Source organism: Hermetia illucens, chromosome 7, assembly GCF_905115235.1.
Source record: "Hermetia illucens chromosome 7, iHerIll2.2.curated.20191125, whole genome shotgun sequence".
NCBI lineage: Eukaryota > Metazoa > Arthropoda > Insecta > Diptera > Stratiomyidae > Hermetia > Hermetia illucens.
Window position 1 is genome coordinate 10,266,486 of NC_051855.1, and position 21,927 is coordinate 10,288,412.

Here is a 21,927-nt window from a genome sequence, read left to right on the forward strand (position 1 = left end):
CTTCAATTTTGAAAGTAACGTAGTGAAAGCTGTCAGTTTTTTGATAATTATTTAAAAAGGCAGACAGTTAGGAACCTAGCCCAGATTTCGAACTGGACAGCATACCGGTATATGAGCAAATAACAATGGTCATTTCGGCGAAGCTGAACTTAGAGACGAGTAACCCTGCTTCCATACGATAAGCTCTGTGTTTGTCGTTGTCAAAAGACAACTGGGGATAGTGTTTTGGCACACCCCCATGCACCTGGTTAATTGACGATCAATTTTGATTTACCATCTTAAAAAAAAAAGCAGCTTTACAAACCTTAGATGAATGCGGGGTTGGCTTTAAAATCACTTTGCCAAGCTCCTTATCCTCTAAGGCTAACATACCGGGGTTTTCCGTGAATAATTTTATTTTCACGACAGGTAATGGATATGTCGTGGTGAAATCTCCTTGCGTGTCCCACCTTGAATCAATTAAACGCATAAAGGCATTCATTTGGTTGGTAGCTCTTCTAGGACTTACATCGGTTTCGAAGCTTCCGCTTGATCTGTCTGCAGTTTCTCACCATTTTCTACCTCCATCGTGCAATAAACTATTCGATTCGGTGCCAGACTCTTCAGGCCTTTCACTTCCATTACAACAACCTCAAGCTGGAATGTCAGGACAACATCCAACTTCGTAAGAACTGTATCGTTTTCTGTTGATTCTCCACCTTCAAGCTTTGCAAGTGATCCTTGCGGCCTCAGTATAAGTTTCCTGAGTAGATTTTGTAATTTTTCCGAGGTCGGATGATATGTTTTGGTTTGTTTTTTGATTTAAAAGATTTTATCCGCAGATATTATTTTGGGAAGTTTTTTTTTTGATATTTTTGATTTTACAAGCATATATAGAAGAGAGAAAAGAGAAAAAATATCACGTTATTGGCCAGTCGGCGAAATAAGGTTTTTTTTTGTTTTTACAAATCTACAGCGAATAATTTTAGGATTTATTTATAAATAAAATAAAAAAAAAACCGAAAATAAAATAGTATTTACATTTTGGCAAGTGTGCCAGTAAAAATAGCACTAATAATTGCTAGGGACCGGAGATTTTTTACGACAGGTTAAATTTGTATTCAAGGGTTTATCACCTGCGATTTTGTTCTCGGTCAAAAAGAAAAATACTTTAAAAATTCGTCAAAAAATTAAAAATCATTTACCATTATTTTATATAAATACGCTTGAAATTAGGATCAATTTTTTTAATTTTAATTTATTAAAAATGGATTTTTTTCAACACTTCGAATTAACGTTGAATTTTGAATAATTCTCAGAAGGTTTTGTTTTTATTTATTAATAATATTTTTTTTATTGCGAATAAAAAAAACCTTATTTGTAAATAATAATTAAAAAGTTACATAAAATAAAAATATAAATCTATTTATTATTATTTTATTAAGTTATTTTTTATGAAATTTTAGTATAGAATATATGTCAAACTTTAGGATGGAATATTAAAAAGAAAAATGAAGAAAAACCTCCTACCGTCTATCTACTCACTTGCAAATCATATACATACATATATATATATTTTCTAGGACTACTGAAATGGTTGGAAAATGAAAATCTACAAAAATGTATGATCATAGAACTTTCATATAATATTTTTGAGCATCTAGTTTCGTTTTTATTGTTTTTTTCTTTTTTTTTTTTATTGAAAATTAATGAAGCATTCAAAGTAAAGCCATTCCGTTCTCAATTTAGCGAATAGAAAAGATATTATCATAATCTCTATTTAATTATGTAGAAGTTAACTAGGCAGATCTATAGAAAAGCAAAACAAACATCGATCAGTTGGAGGGTTAAAAGCAAATGAATGTTGGAAAAAAATAAATGGGAAATTGGAGGCTTGAGATATGAAAAGTTTCGTTATACAAGAAAATTTTGGATGCACGAATATGCCATTTACACATAGTTCAGAACCTTAGGGACCAGAAAACTATTGCAAAATGACCTATTAAAATTTTGCTAATAATGGTAGCGTTTCTACCAAAGTTTTAGATTATGATATATACTGAGGTCAGGGAGAATTCGATCAAATTATTATCTTTGTTTGGTTGGAAATGAAGAGGGTCAAATATTATATAGGGCCATCATCAGGATTTTTCTCTTTCAAGTGCACAATTTACTTCCCCTCCCCCCCCCCCCCACCTTCATAACTGCTGTCAGAAAATTGATACCCCACGTGCTACATCGGATGAAAAATTGTCTACACACTCCCCCCTTTTTGAGCACATGGAAACCTTGCTTATTCCACAAGCGGAACATAAAATAATAATTGCAGGGGGTCCACAGCATGACAAAAAAACAGACAGCATTCTTCTCCCGGAAGTCCCAACTACCAGCGAAACCCCTACCCCTAATTTTTCCAGACAATCAATTAGAGACTTTTCCATGGTAAGCTAATCTTTTTTTTTCGAAAACATATACCATATTTCGGGAACCATTTGGCCCTTTCTCAGTTAAGATTTTACACTGAAAAGGAAATCGAACAGTTCTCGAAATACGGCTTATGTTTTCAAAATAAAAACTTTAGAGTACAACGCCATGCTATTAACATAGTATGCTAGTCCCAAGCCCAGGTAAAGGAGGAGGGTCTGAGGCAACGTACCCTGTACTATCCTCAGTAAAACAAAAATAAAATGCTGAGATCAGGGAAAGAGATAAATAGAGTATAGTTGGAGTTATTCCACCATGCTAAATCCTACCTGATCTCTCTTGGTGACAGACCCCGCGACAGGTCGACCAAGAAAATGCATACAATGTTCTCAAAACAAGCATAGAATATCGTTACAAACATAATGATCGGATTGAGTCACAAGCCTCGGAGAAATGCTAGGGCGTCCACCCCAGTCGACGCGGTAGGACGGGCCCCGGTCCTGTCGAGAAATGGGCAAGGATTCTTGACTCATGGACGGCGTCAGGACGTAAGCAAGTTAGTCCGCACACAACGAACAAAACAAATACGTGTCTGCACGCTAAATGTTGGTACCCTAACTGGAAAGACGGAGGGACTCGCAAGAGCCCTTCGGAAAAAGTCGCTGGATGGGGATTTGAAAGCTTCGAGATTGCACCCAGATCAGGCATTCGATAGAGCCAAATGGCGAAGCCGATCACGACGAGCCGACCCCGCTTGTGAACGGGACAAAGGCTGAAGAAAAAGAAAAAGAAGAAAGATGAGGATGGACGATTCCGTAGCCTATATAATGACGGAATCTATGAGCGATACCTTGACCATCAAATTGTGGATAAAATCCGGCTCAATAGGTTATGGTGGGTGGGTCACTTAATCCGTATGAATGAGGATGATCCAGCCCGGAAAGTCTACAAGGGCAATATCTATGGTAGAAAAAGAAGACGAGGCAGACCCTGCGTAAGATGGAGCGATGGCGTAGGCCAGGACGCCAGACAGCTTTTAGGGATATCGATTGGGTGGACCTCGACGCAAAACCGGAATGCCTGGAGTTCCTTATTAAGGCAGGCCTAGACCGGATACCGGTTGTTGCGCCATTGATGATGATGAGGCAAGAAGGATATAGAGGAAGCAGCCTTAATAAGCTAGAAGAAAATGTTGCCTTCAACCAAATAACCGACATATCTGGCGTTGTCAACCAAAAGATTCTTGGGCGTGGAGGGCTGGTTGCTTCGACAAAACCTGATCTTTCTTTACTATGGGGTGAACAACAAAAAGGAAAAACAATGATACCAACCAAATCCTTGGAATAGTTCAACGAAAATTGCCTGTCGCGTCCAATGTTAGAGGAAAAGTGGACAAATCCTGCGAGGATCCTGTTGACGAGGCCAGTCTAAAAAGGCTGCCAATCGTTCCCAATGTGTTGGAATAACTAGAAGAGTGGAAGGGAGAGGGAGTGCAAGGGATTGTGTTGTCACTTGGGCAAACTTGGTAGTTAATAGCCTATAGGTGTGGTTGACGTGCTACGCTCCACATAAGGGAAATTATATGGATTATATGGTTTGGATTAGTGTGATGTAAATAGTCTAATTTTGGATGCGAATATTTTAGTGAGTTTCATCACGATATTAGTTTAGAAAAAAACAATTAAATAACAGGAAAGGATAGTAATAAAGGAAAAAATAATAAATATAATGAATAATGGAATAATATCCTAAATATGGAGGATGGTGCAACCGGACAAACACCGTCCACCACCACGAGAGTCCTTTAATAGTTACGATAGTCGAAGCTAACTAGTTGGTATTTGAGCATTTAGTAGGCAAAATTCTAATTTTATATTATGTTACTGCAGATTATCATAATTCCGAAACAATAAATAAATAAATAAGTAAATAAATAAATAAATAAATAAATAAATAAATAAATAAGTAAATAAATAAATAAATAAATAAATAAATAAATAAATAAATAAATAAATAAATAAATAAGTAAATAAATAAATAAATAAATAAATCAATAAATAAATACATAAATAAATAAATAAATAAATAAATAAATAAATTCATAAATAAATAAATAAATAAATTAAACCGACTAGTCAGAACTATTAAATTAAATATTCTATAGTTACGATCACGATGATTAGCGAAGAAAATTGTTTAAATGCGGAAAATAAACCAAAGATAAAGCTATAGATATCTATTAATAAAGTTCATACATAAATTTTATACTGGGTAGCATATTATTTACATTTAGATAAAAGATACACACAATCAATGAAAGTAACCATTATTAGAGCACAAGTTCCTATAAAACTCTCTCTCTCTCACTGTTTAATTATATATATATATATGTTCACACTACTGTTACATGAGCCACTCAAATGTAGTTCTATTTCTTTTTTTTTTTTTATATATAATTATCAATTAATATTTTTTGTCAACTGTACAGTTTTATCAACTTACAGGAAGGATGGCGTACTGCAAAAAAATGGAATGTTCATGTGTTAATTTCAGTTGACAGTATATATATGTATATATAGTGATAATCATTTAATTTTCAATTGAATTTAGATTGAAATAATGATTTTTTTTGTTAATGCGCATACCTCGTCACCATTTGACCTAATAAAAGTAAAAATCACAGGATTTCGCAGTAAAATAAAATTGATCGATAGAAAATAAATAGTTTTTTATAAGGTAGATTGGTGTTTTGAAAAATAAATAAAATAAAATTTATATTTTGAATAAAAAGATATTCCTTTTACGCTGATATCTATATCTAATAAATTGTTATATTTATCAAATGATTACACCCAAGTCCTGAAACTAGTGGGAGTATCTGTGGATGAAATGACCGGATCAGATTACTTTTTATTGTAATCATTTCTCCACTGTTCTCCTTCCAATATTTAAAATAAATACAGCGACCGGGTTGCATATATGTTGTTGGTCAGATTTTTCAAAAATATATTTTCTCTAATTCTATTTTTTCGTTCGAAATTTTTAAAAAAAAAAAAAAAAAACAATAAAATATCTTCCACTAACGCATAAAAACAATTAACACTCTAAAAAAAAAATTGACACTGAAAACTTTCCTTTAAATGAACTTTATATATGTATAAACGAAAGACAAATTGATGCTAACGGCATATTTCACCAATACCTGTGATTATAACGTTTAAGCTTCTGCAATCCATATTTTGAGTCCATTGAACCTTTTGAAACGGGAAGTGATTCCAGATTAGCCATTAAAAGATTAATCGATGATTTCAATTCTTCTATATACAATGATTCCATTTCTTTTAATACAAATTTAGGCATTAATTTTCGATTTTTTTCCATTTCCAAAACGCGTTGCATACGACCATCTAATTCCCGACGAATTGCCGCTGCTTGCTCATCAGCTGAATCCAACTAAAAAATTTATGGAATAAAAAGAGAAGAAAAAGGAAATACCAAAGGATTAATTTGTCAAAATAATCATGAAATTGGAAATATATAAATCAATGAAATTGGTGCTTCGGGTATAAAGATTTTGTGTTCATCATCATCGCACATTGTTCCATTCGTATATGGCTAAAAACCCAACATATTCCTTCATATTTTTTGTACTTAGATGTAGATGTACAAGAGGCAGATATTATGCTCATCCTAAACAAACAAACATTGCCCATTACCGAATATTATACTCATAAATGCACGTATATAAATTGATTGTACCCATATTTCCGATTTAAGCTGGAAAAACAACAGCGGAATGAATGCGTGCGTGGGCAGGAAGACAGCTGTCAAATGAAGTTCATTACACGGTCTTGTACAGGGTGCGGCAGCATAACTTCCTTTTTTTCAAAACTCAATAAAAACTATTGTATGCATCGAAAAATATTTATTTATTTTTTATAATGTAGGTACATGTCTAAAGTTTTTATTTGTTTTTGTTAGGTGACGTCCCCCATCCTCCATAAATTGCGTGAAACCGATTTCTGGCGTTTATCATGACTCATGTTAGCATAGCAGGTGTTATGTTGGCAATTTCTTCTTGAATGTTGGTCTTCAAATCTTGTAGAATTCTTGGACGGTTCACATAAACACGGGATTTAAAAAAACCCCATAGAAAAAAATCACAAGGGGACAGATCGGGAGAGCGTGCCGGTTATTCCAAATCGCCTCTAATTGAGATAAGGCGCTCTGGAAAGTGTTCCCTCAAAACAGCCATAGATGCTCTTGAAGTGTGTGCTGTTGTACCGTCTTGTTAGAACCAAGTGTCCCCCAAATCCAAATTTTCTAGCCGTGGGAAAAAAAATTCTGTAGCATGTTTACATACCGGTCCGAATTCACTGTCACTGTAACCTCATTTTCCTCAAAAAACCAGGGACCAATAATTCCAGCTGAGAAAATTGCACACCACACTGTGACTTTGAGTGTATGCAAAGGCTTTTGATGCAATTCTCGAGGGTTGGTGTCAGCCCAGTAGCGCATGTTTTGTTTGTTAACCGACTCACACAAATGAAAATGGGCTTCATCGCTACAAAAAAACAATAGCACCCTCGGGAACGACATCAAGAAGAAGCTCACACGCGTTCATCCGAGAATTGAAGTCACGTTCTGAAAGTTCCTGCGCTATCGCCATCTTATAGGGATGAAAATGAAGATCATCACAAAGAATTCTTCTCACAGAACGATCGGATTGTCCAAGGGCAAAGGCACGCTCCTCACTATTCCAACGCATGATGGCGACTGAACCGTGTCGGGACAAAACTTTACAGTACCCCCTCTTGAACGAAACCACTAGCGCTTCGCTATGACATCAACTAACTGAGTGGCGCGCATTTTAAAAAAGGAAGTTATGCTGCCGCACCCTGTATGAAGCAAAATAAGCTAGCCCGCAAAAAAAAGTTCGAAAATTGAACTTTTGCGATAGGCAACGGATCATAGTTTGTTTATTTATTTATTTATTTATTTAATGAGGACAATCCACAGAATCCGCCCATCCGTGCTTAAGATAGTGTCCTCCAAAGCCTGAAGCCTCCGACGAAAGTCCGGCATCGTCTCATTCAGCGTAAGATAGACACTAAAAAACGTTATCCCTGAACACCGAATCCAGACAAAGCCGTCCCCTCGGCCTTGGGCAAGAACGCCCAGGAGGGTGCTGTCCCGAACCCAGATGGCAGCGGTACCTGATATGTCTGGGTGCCATGAAACTGGGCCCTTGTTTCGGTACTGCTCACTGATGAGTACTAAATCAGCTTTGGTCTCCGCAGCGAACTGCGCTAGCAACTCGTGAGCGGTTGCACTCCGGTGCATATTGATTTGTAGGATGCTAATCATGTTGACCGTATAGCGACAGGAGAGCGGAGTCGGGATATCTGAACATCGAACTCGAGAGCAGGATGATGGGCGTCAGGGGCAACGTAAAACGGACCATGAAGGGATTGGGAAAGATAACGTACAGGAAGGTTAGAGAGGACAAGGTCAAGAGTGCGATCTAAGTGGTTTCTAGAAAGGTTAAATTGGAGGGCCCCACAGGTGTACATGAAAGTGGATAGAGGAAGGGAAGGGTGGGTCGAGTTATTAGGGAGGGAGGGAAGGCCAGGATTAACGGGCCAGGAGAGCATAGGAAGATTAAAGTCACCACAGAGGATGAAAGGAAGTGAGGGAAATAAAACGATTAGGGCCTCTGATAATCTGTCGAAGAAATCCTCGTACAGAGAAGGCGGGCTTAGGCAGGGAAAATATACACAAGATATGATAAAGGGACATAGGTTTGGCGGAAGGACACGTATGGTAACAGAATCGTAGGAGGAGGAGGAAGAGGAGGAAAAGATGATTTCGGCACGAAGAGGGGACTTAACAGCTATTAGGGCACCTCCGCCAGTTGTATTGCCAAGCGCAACGCAGTCTCTGTCACAACGAAAGACAGAGTAACCTTCGAGGAGCTCAGAATCTAAAATCCTGTCATCCAGCCAGGTTTCAGAAATGCAGATTAATTTATTTATTTATTTATTTATTTAACGAGGACAATACACAGAAAGCAAATTTCTTATTACATATTGTCCTCAGAGGGAGGAGCAAGTGAATCGCATATTTTACGCTTAAAGCTAGAGAGGGACATAGAGTCAAAGGACCCAAGCTGTAGAGCATTGTAAGACCGGCAAAACCTCGGGATCGGAGAGTGAAATTAAATCTCGAGCTCCGCGAAGGGTACATCAAAAATGTCCGCACTACGTGTGTTATGAGACCAGGCGATACGGGAAGTAATATCCGAGTTGGCGGAGCAGTCCATCAGACCATTGCAGAGTTTAAAAAGAGTACACATATCAAGGAAGATATGGCGTTGCTGTAGGGAGGGGAGATTGAGGGTGCGGAGTCGTGATGGATAATCAACCCGTGGAAGGCTCTTTTTGTAAAAGAGGGTTTGGGTGAATTTGCGTTGTACAGCTTCAAAAGCGCGGCAGTCACGGATCCGATAGGGGGACCAGACTACACAGCAATATTCAAGGATGTTTCTGATAAGAAAATTGAAGTGTGTTAAGGAGGGCTGGATTGAGGTAAAGTCGGAGGAGGAACGTAGGATAAAACCATTTTGGAAGCTCTATTGATGATGTCAACGAAGTGGGAGTTGAAACGAAGTTCATCGTCGAATATTACACCCAGGTCTTTGAAGGAGGTCAGTAGTGAAAAGGGTTGTCTTCTGAGAGAATAGGAAAACGATGTTGGGGCGGGTTTGAGGGAATAGCGCATCCAGTGGCATTTCTTGACATTCAGTGTTAGCTTGTTGACCGAACACCAACGGGCTAAATTATCAAGGTTGGTCTGTAAGAGAGCACAATCCAACGGAGACGAAACAGAGGCAAACAGTATGAGAGATAGGAGGAAAGCCAGGAGATGACTGAAGGAGGGAAGTCTAGTAATGAAAGTTTAGAGAGGAGAATGTGATGGTCAACGGTGTCAAAAGCTTTGGAGAAAGCGGTATAAATAGCATGTACCTGTCGTGAATTCAAGCATTTAGCAAAAAAGTTGGTAAAGACCAGAAGATTTGAAGCCGTTGATCTATGTTTCACGAAACCATGCTGCTCTTTAGCAATGAGGTGACCGAAGTGCGCGGTCGACCAATCGTTGACGTATCTTTCTAGGATTTTGGAGCAATAGGAGAGAAGGGAAATGGGGCTGTAGTTCACAGAAAGAGAAGGGTCTTCGCTCTTGAGGATAGAAATGATAAGGGCCTCTTTCCAGAGACGGGAAAAGTAGCATTGATCTAGGCTTTCGTTGTAGATGGGGGGAGTAGGAGGAGGGAACTGCGTTTTCTACAGTTAAGGAGGAAGAGATTAAGAAGCCAATCGGGGCCAGATCCGACATTGGGGTCAAGATTACCAATGAGAAACTCAACCAAGAAAGGCGTAAGGAGGGGAATGGCTAGAGATTCTGAAGAGTCTGCAGTTATGAAAGGTATAGAGGGTGGAGGACTCGAGGGAGAAAACACTGAAGAGAAGTAGGTGTAGAGAAGGTCGCAGGATTGTTGTGGGGAGCTAGCAGTGGGAGTCAGCGAAGCTGATAGAAAAAGGGAGAGATTGAGTTGGATTACGAGAATTGCGAGCGTGAGACCAAAAGGGTTTTAAACCGCAGTGTATGTTTGACACTTCACGCCATTTGCAATTGATGTGTTTTTCGTTTTCGGTAGTTTTGAGAACTGCGAAAGGGCGGACTGCTTCAGAACTGCACGAATTTCCCGGTTTATAGTGAATCTCACTAGCCAACTTCGAAGCAAATAGCGTGGGCTTTACTTTGGTTTTTCGGATAATTCAAATCCTGTCTCCTCCTTCTTTTTTATCCCCCTTTGTTCCGTTCACAAGCGGGGTCGGCTTGCTATTTGGCGATTTTCGGCCCTTATTTTCTAAAAATTGTTTGCCTACAACACGCTCTACTATGCGCTGGACTATCATCATCAACGGCGCAACAACCTATATCCAGTCTAGGGCTGCCTTAATGAGGAACTCCAGACATCCCGGTTTTGCGCCGAGGTCCATCAATTCGATATCCCTAAAAGCTGTCTGGCGTCCTGACCTACGCCATCGCTCCATCTTGGGCAGGGTCTGCCTCGTCTTGTTTTTCTACCATTGATATTGCCCTTATAGACTTTCCGGGTGGGATCATCCTCATCCATACGGATAACATGTAGAATTCTTTTCAGTTGAGAGGACGAACAGAATCTCCCTTAAATTTTGATACTTTCGACTATTTCCGTAGCTGTCGCTCAAAAATCTTCGCCTCAAACTGAGCAGATATCCAACGTCACTATAGGCAATGATTTAATCCATGGTCATACCTTTAATTTCCCGGTGAACGTATTGGACGTACGTTGTGAACTCTCGTAGAGGACTACGAGAGTTTCGTTAAACTTTCGTCAAACACAGAAAATTCGGTAACAACCGAATTTACCATAGGAAATGTCAAACAAATGTCGTAGGAAACGTCATTCGAAATTTATTTTTGCGAAGCGGTGTAAGCAAGGGAAAAGTGAGATGTTGGAAACATCAGCTCGCAATCTCAAGTATTCAAACAAGCCAAACGATTTGGGGCGAGAATGGGTTTTGACAGATCTCTAATTTACGTTCGTTAAAATTTTGACATTATGATATGACCGGTTTTAGATTAATATCTGTATTTCGAATGCGCTGCAGATAGGGAACATCGAGAATGACCAGTGAGGCTAACCCAGTGCGTTCCTTAAACTAGGGAGAGTCGCAAAAAGTGATTGAGCCGTCTGTCAGCAGTAAGATGTAGCTACATTGAACTGTTCTATTGGCACGCGCTTGCGGGTTTCTACGATAGCCCGATGCGAGGTGATGGTTCTTATAATGTATCCCGAGATAAATACGAGGAGGCTGGTTTTAAGGCAAACCATGCAATCGCGATGCATTTGAAAGCCTACGGACCTACGCTCGCCAGGTTTGGGATGATAGGTGCTCTATTGCGAGCCACGATTGATCCAAGCTGGCCGAGAAGTCATGTCGAGGCGCTTCCAAAATTCAATGGAGATTCCTTGGTTCCCCTTCGCTCTCGTTTTGAGGTGCTCGAATGATGCTACCACCAGCCTGATCGCCAAAGAATTCCTACAGGGAGAGAAACGTTCATCGACCCTGAAAAATCCGCCAGTGAGGTATCAACCACCAGCGCCAATTCCGTTGTAATTTCTAGCTAATTTCATGAGGCCTAACCTTAACTCTCTCCGCTCGGACGGAGTTGCACGCATTCAAAACTGCCAGGGAATTAATTACAACAGAATATGGGCGTTTCCTTTGCGAATCGAAACTCTGATTCACCTCATATAGCAGTGTGCTGTCGAAAGTGCGTCAAAATATTGCAAAATTTATATAAAGTCTTATAAAACATGTACAATACTCACCATAAGAGCATTATAGAGTATTTGGTGTTCAAATTTTTTAACTCCTAGAATTTGTTGAAACATATCATACAATTGCTCTTTTGTTAGAATTAACTCTGTATTCAATGCTTGCTGCATTCGTGGCGGTCGTTTTGAGTCCTCATCACCTGATAATTTTCAAATAGTGAAAGGTATTTAGATATGATTAGAAAACAAAGTATCTAATTACCTGTTCCTTTTAGAATACAATCAAATTTAGCCATCCACGAAGTCAGCACTGTTTCTTTGCTTAAACCATCGATTTCTGGAAGTGATCTGATTGCAAAAATGAAACAGACGATTATACACAATAAAAGTGGTCAAACAATATTCGCTAGAAATTTCAACCCAGTGGTCATAACGATATTATTTTGAGGCTCATCATGGTGTACGACTAAACCTGAAGGAAACACCTTGTTTTGGCAACTAAGCCCAATAAAATCGAAAGGACTACTGTCACTAACAGTGACCTGTTCAGAATTGAGCCATTCCAAATTGTGTTCTCAACCAATAATTAACTGCGCCATGAAATTACTTCAGATATCAGCGCAGCTTCCTCTTAATCACTTTTCGTTTCCATGCCGGTCTCTATGGGTCTGCGTTCTAGCCGGGCATAAAAAACAATGAACTTCGCCTCGCGTTAGTGGAAACGAAAACGTTACTCTAGATCAATCCCATCCCAAATGAGGATCGGTATAGATAGGCACCTTCGATTATACGGTCATGTAATTTGCACTGACGAGAGCCAACTACTTAAGATGACTTGATATGATAAATGATGATTTGAGAGCCTCTAGATCCACCAAGAGCAATGTGAACCCGAACTAAGCGAGCCAGATCTAGTACCGAGTGGGACTGCAGTGACTCATATAAACGATCAAAAGCATATCAAAAAGGTGTGGTGTCCAACAAAGTTCTTCCCTTGGCCCCTCTATTCTGAATGATCGTGTACAACTGAGTCATTATGCTGCGCCTCCCGAAAGATGTCACTGCCATTGAACTTACAAATGAAAAAAGGAAGGATCGTTGGACGTACAAAATCTTTCCAAATATCCCAAGGTTGCTTGACATAAGCCTTGAATTGACAGAATTTCTGAATGGACATGGAGGTTACCAACCTCGCCTCCATTGACTAGACACGAAAGTTCATCGTACCTCCTAAGATTTTCCAACAAGAGAGAGGAGACATTTATTATTTAGCTGAGGTCTGTAGTGCACAAAGAGGAATTGGAAGCTATAGCCGCAATACTTTTATCCCTGGAGGATATCGTGGAGTATTAAGGTGACAGGAGCCATTCATAAAAGGCTCAGGCAGGGGAAGGAAAGGAACGTAAACATACATAGTTAACATGAACACCAATAACACGAGTATGAATAAAGTAGTCCTTCTGTCTGGCGATGTATGAAAGTCTCGCGGGTAGCATGCTAAAGCTCGGCATCAACGCCCAATTCGGCCTGTCAGTTAGCCGGAAGAGTCCGCATTAGGCCGGCAGTCATAACGTGGATGCACTTGGTCTTTCAGTTATAACTGTTCAGGCGGCCGGTGATCGAATGAAAAATTATTCGACCAACCGGCCAGACATGTTTCTTTAGGCTTTGAGCGAGAATTTCAAGCTTTTTTTAGGCTGGGAGCACATTCATCGCTGGTAAAATTTTTAAGGTTTTGTTGAAAACAAAATTATATTGTGAAAATTTACTGTGAACCCCCTTCAAGTTCATCCTAGATCCACAAAATTTTGCAGCGAGGGTAGCGAGTATCATATTGAAAAGTTTGGTGGAAACCGTATCATTATTAGCAAAGTTGTAGTGGGTCACATTCACGTTAAATTACTACTTCGCACGGGATAAAATGTCCGTCCCACATTGAATTGAGTATCGTGTATATTCAACATACATACACTATGAGCTATGTATAGTTGGGACCATCGTGTACTCAGCTATTCATACATAAAATATCAACAAAATCTTTCATACCACCAGAATGTTGGTGGTGGGCTGAAGAGAGAAAGATTAATGCGTCTCTTGCTTGGTTGTCGACAATATTTAGTCCAATAAGGAAAGTCTATAAAACCCCCCCTCCCTCCTTGTGCATTAAATGTCAGAAATGAAACCAGCTTTGAAAAGTACTAATCAAGACCTTTCATTTGATACCCCACAAGGCAATATTCGTTGAAAAAAAAATTGCATCCCTTTTGAATTGATGAAAACTTCCCTCTCCTTTAAATTTCACGTAGAATGATGTGCTGTTTTGAGAAAAATGCGTATGACAGACAGACAGACGGTCACAGGCCACCCAATGATGCTTAACTATCATTAAAATACGGACGAATAAGAGAGAACCGCAAAACGAGGGGGATCCCCTAGGAAACCACACACCCCTAAGAGAAAAAAACGGAACAGGCGGGTCCGAAAAGCGGAACTAAAAGCTCAGAAGGGGAAAAAACATGACCAAAGTGCGAACGTCGGCTAAAGTAGGGAAACCCAAGGTGAACGAAAACACTAAATGTATCAAAGTTACCAACAAAAAGGCAAAAAGGAAAGCCCAGAGGCCATAATCATCACTAGCTCTGTCTTATGCGTAGATACTCAAAGAGGCCAAAGCTTATCCCCACTTACAGGACCTGAGCGGAAATGTGAACAGAATCCGAGGAACCCAGAAAGGAAATCTCACGTTCTGCCTTGAAAGAACAATTCGAGTTAGAAGAATTTACGGGGTCAATTCGAGAAGAGCTAATGGCGGTACTCCAACAGCCACAATACTATTACCAGTGAAGGCAGCGCGTCCATGCCTTGGAAAGCGCGGTAGGCAAGATCGATCAGAGGGCGAAAAGGGCACGCATATAAAGAAACCCGACAAAACCTCAAATTTACCCATTCAGCGAAGCAAGAGGGAAAGCTTTAAAGAGCTCTGCTCAGAGGCGGACATAAACACGATGGTTCGGAGATCGTTCGTCTCCGCAGATCACGTACCTTGCTCTTTTGTTGAAAATAATCTAGGGATCCCCCCCAGCAAGAGAGAGGCACCGACAACTTCCAGCGAACTCCACCACCAGTCACCAGAGAGGGTTTACTGGAGATTTGCGGTAGAATAGGCAACAGTAAAGTCTGGGCCTGAACGGAGTGCCAAAAAAGGCCCTTAAGATTGCCGTGAAAACCAGACCGGAAATGTTCGCTGACATGACACTGGACTTGACGATTGCGTTAAAATCGGTCAATTGGAACCTAATACGGAAATGCCTGACAAAGATTGGGATTCCCACCTATTTAGCTGCTTTTGTCGCTCCGTACTGGACCCACTGCTGTGGAATATCATGTCGACGGTACAGCAGTCTTATGGGTGGGCTCTGCTTTTAGACCTGTCTCGGATGATGCAACGTTTGTCATCTCAGGAGTGATGCCGATTGATATCTTGACAGATGAAATGAAGAATATATACAATGCGAAGCCTATCACTATCACAGATCTGTAGGTAGATTGCCAGAGCTTTCGGAACGCTCGGGACACACAGGCGCATTCGTGCCATCAAGGAGTCGTTGAAGAGACGACACCGTTTCCTACGGTGCAATTAATCATAATCTTACCCAGTTTCTCACGGTGAATGGGGGATTTCGCCAGTACCTGCACAGGTTTCACCTGGATACCTCACCCGATTGTCCAAACTGTCATGGAGTCCCAGAGGACCCAGAGCACGTATTCTTGCACTGCCCAAGATTTACGGAGGAGAGGAATAACGTAGAGGAGAGTCTAGACGAGATGCTGATACCAGAAAACCTCGTGCAGAGAATGGTAGCTTGCCAGGAGGACTGGGATGCGATCAACTGCATGATCGTAGTTATCCAGAGCAAGATGCCAAAGGCAGAGGAGACGAGAAAAACACCGTTATGTATCCTGCGTAGAGAAAAAAAGGTGAAAAGGCTTGAGCGAGCTTACTCCAGGCTGTGATTTAATAGCTTATGGCGTCCAGGCCAGTGTCCCATATGCGGGCGTATCCAGGCCAGTGTCTTCTGAAGATTTCCACCAACAAAAAAAGACAAAAACAGACCCTTTGGACTCCTACCGCAGGTCCCAATGCGGAAGCGGACTTGAAGAGAAGATTGAAGTAGTCCCAGTCGTACTTTCAGTGACTGTAAAATTTGCACAAAGCCCTGAAAACGCTCTATTTAAGGACCGGACTATACATGGAGATGCAAAAAGCGGGCATCCTTCACACCTGTGCAATAGTCCGAAATGTCTTGCCTGGTAAGCCTACCTTAGTGGACCCTAGTCTTGAATCGCACTAAATCACAATGTCTCGGTTGTCACCGCCGGGTTTGTTGTGTCGACACGCATCACCACTGTGACGCGGACCTTTGGATGTTGCCTTCAGCCCATCAGGCGCGTCCCTTCGTGCAGATAAGGGAAGGAAAAGGAGACGTTAAGGGCATGCCTGTGTACGCATCCAGAGATGTGAGGTGAGGTGGGAACAAAAAGTTGTTTGTGAATAAAAATTTGCGATGGGAAGGATACTCGGGAAGAAAACCAAACATGGAGGAACAGAAGGGGAATAAAGTTACGATGCAAGGCTTCGGAAACCCAGTACCGGCGGCTTTTGGCAGTAAGCAACTGGCTTTCGGCAGCCGAAATCCAACGGCCGCAGTGCCTCAGTAGTGGGAACCTTGGCTACTGTGACACCTAATATTGCAAACGTACAGCAGGGATTAGAACTGGCTTCATTGACAGACCTGTTCAGAGGATGCTCAATATTTCGAAGATTTTTGCCCATACGGGCACAAGCCCGGAGACCTCCAGTAAGAAGTGTGTTGCGGAAGTTTGCGAAGAGGAAGAAACCTTGACTTCGAACCACCAGACAGTTGGAGGCAACAACCAATCGGGAGCTGCCTTTATTGCCCTGGGTAAAAGGATTATGGGGCTGTGTGAATTCAGAAAGGAGTGCCGCAATATTCACCAAAATATAAGGGCCAGGATAAGAGACACCCTTTCGGCGTACGGCAAGACTAAAGATGAAAGTAACACCTGTTCAAAATAAGAAAAAGCAGAAACCGGGGAAGAGGCTGCACGAAAGGTTGAATGAACCAACAGACCAGCAAACTCCGAAAAAAAAGGACTCAACTTCCAAAAAACTGGAGCACGTGAATTCGATGAAACTGCCGACGAAACTCCGAGAAAAGGAAGTAGACCTCTCAAAGCGGATCTGGAAGCCCGGAGAAAGGTGGAACCTGGAAAGGAAGCGGTCGGAAGAAGATGAATGTCATGCACTGACATCCTCAGGAGAGTGAAAGCAGACCCAAAACGATCCAAGAGAGAAGATCTTGAATTCTTGAGCCAAATCGGAAAGTCATAAGGACAGAAAGCTAACGTAAGGGCTAAAAGGCCGGAGATCACTATAATCCGCAAAGACATAGATGAGATCACTACAGAGGAGGAGGTTCGCAAAGCTTTAGAGAAGCAATTCGATCTTATCGGACTACAGGAATTAGCAATGAAAACGCTGAGGTGGAACACAAACCGCCATCATCAGCTTACCTATAGAGGCAGTACTCAAACTGTTAGCAAGAAGGAGAGTAAGAATAGGTTGTGTTATGTGTCAGCTTAGGGAGCAGGTGGCACTGAAGCGATGTTTCGGCCATATTGCGGAGGCATATACCGTCCCAAATGACAGGTTAAATCAATGCAGAAAATACGGAATAGAAGGCCATATCAGCAAGAACTGTGGAACTGGCCCAAATTACTTACTGCGTAAAGGGAAGAAGGCAGTGAACCATCGGCACATTGTAGGCAGCAACAGGTACTCGGAATACCAGACAGCCCTTAGCACAAATCGCAGATAAGGGGTGGTGACGCTGGATGCCAGGAATGCCTTTAACTCGGCGAACTGTGTGTCCCTATTTACTTAGCTTTGATAATCGAGGGTTACCTCTCGGAGAGGCTTCTTTGGTAGAAGATGAACGACGAACCGAAGGAATATGTTGTGACAGCAGTTGTTTTATAAGGCTCCGTATTGGCGTCCCCACTGTGGAACATAATGTATGACTCTACTCAGTCTGCACGTGCCAAGGGAGGCAACGTTGATTGGTTTTGCAGACGACCAGGCGGTGGTGGTAGTTGTGAAGCACCGCTAAGACTGTATACAAGTGAAAACATTCATGCCGTCAAAGCGTGGCCTAAAATGGTCAAATTGGACCAGGCGGTCCTTATTACATATCGCAGGAAAACAATATTGTCAAAATCCGGGTTGGTAATCACGGGATAGTTTCAAAATCGAAGATTAGATAACTAGGAATGATCGATGCCAAGTTGAGCTTCAACGGGCACCCATATTGCGCGCGGAAAAGCAGCGTAGGCTAACTCTTCGCTAGCAAGGATGATGACTAATATTGTGGGGCCAAAACCTAGTTGCCGGCTGAAGGGCACGTTGAAAATGTCTGCGCTACGTGTGTTATAATACGCAGGACGGTAGATGATCTCGTCAGCGGCGGAGCAGTCCATCAGACCCGAGGAAAGTTTAAAGAATGTGCATAGGATCCAGATAGGATCTACGCTGTTGTAGAAAGGGAAGGTTCAGAAAACGGAGGCGGGAGGGGTAATCCACACGAGAGAAGCTTTTCTTAAAGAAGAGGGAACGGGTGAATTTACGTTATACATTTTCAAGGGCAAGACAATCACAGTCACGGGAGGGTGACCAGATCACGGAGCAATACTCGAGGGTATTCCTTACGAGGGAATTGAAGCGAGCTAAGGAGGGTTGGATGGAGTCAAAATCAGAGGAGGAGCGAAGTATAAAGCTTAACAATTTTGCTGCTCGATTGATGACATTGAGGCAATGGGTGTCAAAGCGGAGCTTATTGTCGAAAGTGACTCCGAGGTCTTGAGTCTGAGTCTGGATAAGGAATGTCCGTTAAGAGAGTAGGAGAAAGAAGTGGGTGAGGATTTTAGGGAGTAGCACATAGAGTGACACTTTCTGACGTTTAGCGTTAAACCATTAGTCGAGCACCAACAAACCAGAGTGTCCAGGTTAGATTGAAGGGAAACACAGTCCATAGGCGACGATATAGCGGAAAACAGCTTAAGGTCGTCTGCATAGAGCAAACAAGTAAGGAGGGGAGGAAGATCGTCAATAAAAAACAAAAATAACAAAGGACCCAGAATAGATCCCTGTGGGACGCCAGAAGAGGGGGAGAAGGGGGGGGGGAAGTACAACCGTCAAAAGAGACGCGGCAGGATCGGTTGGAAAGGTAAGAGGCAAGCCATAAAACAAGTGATATGGGAACGTTTAGGGACGAGAGTTTGAATAGAAGTATCTTGTGATTTACAGTGGCGACAAAGTTGGTAAAGTCAAGCAGGTTGGAGGCAGTGGACCTACGTTTAACGAAGCCATGTTGCTCTTTCACTATGTGTTGGCCAAAGTGGGCGAACAACCAGTCGTTGACATATCTTTCCAGGATTTTGGAACAGGAGGAGAGGAGGGAAATAGGACCGTAATTCTCGGCAAGCGAACGATCGCCACTTTTGTCAATGGGGATGATCAGAGCCTCTTTCCATAAGCCGGGAAAATGATTCTCTTCAAGGCTTTTGGGGGATAGGGGAAGGGAGATGTACTTACCAGTTTTGAGCGAAAAAAGGTTTGGAAGACACATAAAGGGCTGAAGACGATCAATCTAAGGGCCGCGTTAAAACGCGGTTGGTCCGGAACCTAGTTCGTGTCCTTTTTTGCTAATAACAACATATTTTCCAATGCTAAATTTGTATAAATACCTTATAACCACAGAATTAAAATTCCTTAGCAAAAATATATTTAAAAAATTAATAATAATTAAAAATTATATTAATTTTTCCAAATTTGATTTTGAAACACTACCTAACCCTTTTCTCGATATTATTTCGAAATACTTCACGAAAATCCACTAATGAGCAACCACCAGCTTGAACCATTTTCATTACACGCTCAGATTTCAGGAACACATCATGATAACTTTGTACAGCATTTTGAAATGCTTCGTCCGCCATTATTTGAGTTTCACCTTTGAGAAATGCCTGTCAAAATTATAAAAGAAATTAAAGAAATATGATTAAAATTTTTATAGGAAATATTTATATTTATAATGATTCAATTTCAGCCATAAAAGCGTGAAAAGTTTCGAATTTACTCAAATATTAGGTTGTTGCACATGAAATGGCCGATTTGGCAATCAAGTGAAGTTAGTTGCGATTTTGCTGTATCAAACCATCACCAGTTGGCGCTGTTGGTGTCGGATAATGAAGTATAAATACTCCTACATTTAATCAAGGAGTCCTATGAATTTGAGGAAGTCGTCATTGAAAACCTGCTGACCTCTTCCGCCGCGGCGGCAATAGTAAAAACCACTGATGGTAGACGGATTTTGGTAGTTTCCATCTGCATCAAATGCAACTCTCGAAATGAGCAACTGGGACAAGATCTTAAGATCTTGGGCAATCTCCAGTTAAAATACAAGTACCTCATTTTCGGTGGCGACTTCAACTCTAGGCACACCTCCTGGGGCGATACGGCAGTCAATAAAAATGGGGAAACCCTGCTTAAAAACTCGCCAGCCTATGCCGATTTGGTCTTGCCAGATTCTCCGACAAGACCCAGTAGTCAATCAACCATTGACTACTTCCTCCTTTCGGAGGAAACTTCCCTGAACTTTCAAGTGATATCGTGCACTACTCTACCAGGCATGTCTGACCATTTCGCAGTACAACTTAAACTGTCTTCGTCCTCCCAACTGCGAAAGCGAGTGATGACCACCGTAAGGTCCTTCGCTCACACTGACTGGGACAAATTCAAGTCAGACCTTGCACCAAGGCTGAACTTGAAAAAACTCGCAATTGACCGCAATCTATCAGACATGGAGATCGACGAAGCCATCACCTTGGCCACTGATGCCATTAATACTGCTACACGCAGAAATACAAGGCTCATCAAAGTCAACGAGTTAGATACAATATAACTCAGTCCCTCACGATATCATGCTCCACATGAAAGTCAGGCAAATATGGCGTAGGAAACTCAAACGGATTTTCCACAAGCACGGAAATAAAGCTAATGCTGAGTATAAAGCATTACTTTCCCGAATTAATTGTCTGAGTACAATAATTCGGCAAAGAGTGGCGAATTTCCGCAACAAAGAACTGACAAGGAAATTAGCAGATATTAAGCCCGGCCCAGATATGTTTCAGCATATCAACAGGCTAACCGGCAAACATAAGTCCCGCAATATCGCTCTCTCCAAGAATGGGGAGCACATCTGCAGTGACGCTAGGAAAGCGCAAGTTCTTGCGGAATCTTTTGAGACTCAGCTCAATTCCCGTCCGCCTCAAAACAACCCGGCTATATCGTCGATTGTTGATTCAACAATCAAGGCCTTCGTCTCTGAGAGCTCCAAGAAGGTAACTAAATTCACCACAACCAACACCTCAGTTAAGCCATCGGAATCGCAACATTTTCTGAGTTTACCTCAACTCACCGACTTAACCAGAAACCTCAACGGTAAAAGGTCAGCCGGGCCTGATGAAATCCCGAACTTTGTCATTAAGAACCTCCCCAGAGCCTCACTGAAGTATTTATTAGCAGTTTTCAACAACTGCATTAATGACGGCTACTTTCCATCCACGTGGAAAGTCGCAAAAATTATTGCGATCCGGAAAAAAGGGACCTCCAACGAGGCAAGCAATTTCAGGCCCATTTCCCTATTATCCAACCTGCTTTTTTTTTTTTTGGGGGGTAGGGTAGGTGAATGCATTTACGCACACAGTGTTGGACTCCCGATTCAGTACGCTATCAGCAAGGCACGTGGTGCAGTCAGTGACATCTACTATCTTCTTCGCAAGACAGTAGGTCTCAGCACCAAAACCAAACTGACACTGTATAAGACCCTGATTAGACCCGTTATCTGTTACGGAGCACCAACTTGGATCTCATGCTCCAACCAAGCAACCGAGGAGTCATTTCAGTTTTGATCATAGTTGTGATAACAGTGAATAGAGAGGAAGAAAGGATAGAAAAGAGCCAAGAACGTATAACGCATATGCCAAAACCGAGCCTC

At 41.4% G+C, this 21,927-nt stretch overlaps 1 protein-coding gene across 5 annotated transcripts in view; it reads right to left on the minus strand.

Moving 5' to 3' along the window:
• LOC119660883 (calcium-dependent secretion activator) overlaps positions 1 to 21,927 on the minus strand; it is an 81,282-nt gene that overhangs the window by 44,145 nt on the left and 15,210 nt on the right. For 2 of the 5 annotated variants that reach the window (XM_038069801.1, XM_038069798.1), the window contains exons 5-11: positions 19,719 to 19,894; positions 12,054 to 12,139; positions 11,846 to 11,991; positions 5,600 to 5,856; positions 4,906 to 4,920; positions 509 to 742; positions 305 to 449 (exon numbers count right to left, since the gene is read on the minus strand). In XM_038069801.1, coding sequence (XP_037925729.1) covers positions 305 to 449; positions 509 to 742; positions 4,906 to 4,920; positions 5,600 to 5,856; positions 11,846 to 11,991; positions 12,054 to 12,139; positions 19,719 to 19,894 — 1,059 coding nt within the window. The remainder of the gene's footprint in view (positions 1 to 304; positions 450 to 508; positions 743 to 4,905; positions 4,921 to 5,599; positions 5,857 to 11,845; positions 11,992 to 12,053; positions 12,140 to 19,718; positions 19,895 to 21,927) is intronic. The other 3 variants (XM_038069802.1, XM_038069799.1, XM_038069800.1) reach the window with 2 other exon arrangements.